Below are 2,851 nucleotides of genomic sequence, written 5' to 3'. Positions count from 1 at the left end.
CGTCCCTTTAACTGCTATAGATCTTCCTCCGTCCTAGCCGAGGATTCACCCTCGGGCTTATGTCGTATGGCAGCCATCAGACATTGCCTAGCCGAGGATTGATCTCCACAGATCTCACAAACGCGCCCCTCGGAAGGATATTTGACTTTCTGATGCAGAGTGGAGGAAATTTCCCCTAGCGTATGTAACCAAGGCCTGGCTACAATCGCCGTATAAGGGGAATAGACATCTACCACAATGAAGTCCACCTCAACTATTTCTGAGCCGGTCTGAACAGGCAGCCGTATCTACCCTTTCGGATTAACCGTCCTTCCCTCGAAGCTGACCAGGGGAGAACAATATGGAGTCAAGTCACCAAGCATGAGATTCAGCCCCTTGAAAAGGTCAGGATGCATGATCTCCACCGCGCTACCCTGGTCCACCAACACCCTCCTCACATCGTATCCACCGATCCTGAGTGTGACTACCAAGGCGTCATCGTGAGGCTGAGTGGTCCCAGCTTTATCTTCGTTCGAGAAGCCCAAAACTGGCGGCTCAGTCTGTCTAGGGCTCCTCGGATTTCGGTCAGCATCTCCTGCTGGCAGCCGAGCCACCGACATAACCTTTGTCGGCCGGGATCCGGTTCTCCCTGGCGCTGCAAAAATGACATTAATAATACCTAATGGGGGTTTTGTAGGCTCCCTCTTTTCGGATTCAGAATTCGATTGACCTCCTCGGCCACTGGAGTGATGCAGAAGATGCCTCAACTTGCCCTCACGGACCAGCTGGTCCAAATGATCCTATAAGCTTCTGCAGTCTACAGTAGCATGCCCATGGTCCTGGTGGTACTGGCAATAGAGATTATGATTGCATCTCTTCGGATTCCCCACCATTTTACTCAGCCATCTGAAGAATGACTCGTTCTTGATCTTTTCCAGGACTTGATGAACGGGCTCTTTGAACACTGTATTAACTGCTTGAGCATTTGCTGAGCCTGAGTGCCCAGCGAAATCTCTCCTCGGCTTATTGTTGTTATAACGATCTAACCTAAAGTCCTTCCTCTCTTGGGGGGTAACTTTATCCTTACCCTTCCCTTGCTGCTGATCCTCCTCCACCCTTTTGTACTTCTCAATACGGTCCATAAGCTGGCGCATGCTAGTAACAGGCTTGTCGGACAAGGATGTTCTTAAACCATGATCGGTGGGGAGGCCTAGCTTGAACGTCTCTAAGGCCATTGCATCAAAGTTGCCCTCCATATCATTAAACATCTCCCAATATCTATCCGAGTACGCCTTAAGTGACTTGCCCTCACGCATGCTTAAGGATAGCAGAGAAGACAAGGGCTTGGCCACCCTTCGGCATGTGACGAAACGTGAACCAAAAGCTTGAGTGAGCTCTTGATAAGAATCGATGGAGTCAGCCTTCAGGTTATCAAACCACCTCATGGCCACGGGACCAAGACTAGAGGGGAATACCTTGCACATCAGAGCTTCATCCCTGGAATAGACAGTCATTCTTTGGTTAAAATGGCTGACATGCTCCACAGGGTCGGTTTTGCCGTTATAAGTTGTAAAAGTTGGCTGGTTAAAACGCCGAGAAAGCTCCGCCCGTTCGATCCTACGCGTGAAAGGTGACCTGGAGATCTGATTCAAGGCCTTACTCATGGCATCATTGCCCACCCCTCCATACGGTGGTCCTCGAGGTTGCTTCTTACGAGGGTGCTCATCCTCATATGAAAAAATCTCGCTGATTGGAGTTCAGGAATGCTGCTCATAGGTGATGTCCTGTCTGTCATCCGAGTCATCATCATGATGCGAGGTAGCACATTTTCTTTTCTCATGGCGCAGCTCCCTTTTTAACCTTTCAATCTCTATTTGTATACTGTTTTTCTCTACATGAGAAACGTGACTTCCGCCACGAGGCTGAGTGCGTTCAGTATGTGTAGTATGCACACTGCCTTCACGGTCTTGCCTCTGCTCCAAGTTGAGAAAAGGATCAATATGCTGGGATGCCCCAGATTCCGCCGGTTGTTGCCCCTGTTCAACCATGATCAACTGCTGCTACTTTCCCTTACACTCGAGCTCTTCCCACAGACGGCGCCAATTGTAGGGTTGGTTTTTGTGGCCCAAGCCCAAAGACAATTAATTTGTAGAGTATGGGTGAAAGAGCTAGATTAAGTATGGGATTGATAACAACAGATCACAGCTTTCAAACACAAGCTGACATTAATTTGCACGTAAACTTTGATAATCCGAGGAGCTACACAGTTTGTTTTCTTTTGATGAACCACAATCTTAGGGTTACAACCTAGTGTCCCCCATTGCTAGGAGCTTCATTCCTTTATATAGTCACTCTTGTCCTTATCTCCATCGTCCACGTGTTCCTCATCCATGAGTTTGCTGGAGTACATGTCACGTCAGGCATCTTCTTTTAGATCTGTGTGAGTGGCGGTAGGTTAGGATGCACTGTTCAGGGGTCTTCTCCACATAAATGCGGCCAGAAAAGTTGTTGCAGTGCATTAAATACGGTGGCAGCAGCTTTCTCCTTAGATATTTCTCCATCCTTATCATTCCATAGCATGCTCAGAGTTTATCTTGATCAGGTGGAGTCCTCGGAAGGTCATTCTGGCCTTTCACACATTCAATTGATCTAGGATATCGCGTCAGAGGATTACAACCTCTTCGGATAGGAGATGTCCTCGTTGAACTGTGATAATTCTTCATCTTGAGGGTCCCACTTCCAGCTGGGCCCTGCTTTTTTATCTTCCTCTTCTCGAACGCAAAATGGCCCTCCTATGGGCCTTCGGCCCATTACGTTGGGCCGGGCCTTTTTTCCCCCACAGAAGTCATGCATGTTCGTGCGTACAGTTATT

The 2,851-nt window shown here is 48.4% G+C and overlaps 1 protein-coding gene across 1 annotated transcript; it reads right to left on the bottom strand.

Annotated features, from left to right (window-relative positions):
- Nucleotides 1–779: 779 nt before the first annotated feature.
- On the bottom strand, nucleotides 780–1,643 carry LOC136070319 (uncharacterized). The gene has a single exon (XM_065780124.1). It carries the CDS (start codon nucleotides 1,641–1,643, stop codon nucleotides 780–782), a length of 864 nt encoding a protein of 287 aa, XP_065636196.1.
- Nucleotides 1,644–2,851: the final 1,208 nt, after the last annotated feature.

The sequence above is a fragment of the Quercus suber genome, unplaced genomic scaffold (genome assembly GCF_002906115.3).
Source record: "Quercus suber isolate HL8 unplaced genomic scaffold, Cork oak 2.0 scaffold_225, whole genome shotgun sequence".
Classification (NCBI taxonomy): domain Eukaryota; kingdom Viridiplantae; phylum Streptophyta; class Magnoliopsida; order Fagales; family Fagaceae; genus Quercus; species Quercus suber.
The sequence above is the reverse complement of the archived record's forward strand: the minus strand, read 5'-3'. Positions and strand labels throughout refer to the sequence as shown.

Coding starts and splice junctions, on each gene's coding strand:
- LOC136070319 (XM_065780124.1), bottom strand. CDS start 1,643: ATGAGTAAGGCCTTGAATCAGATCTCCAGGTCACCTTTCACGCGTAGG.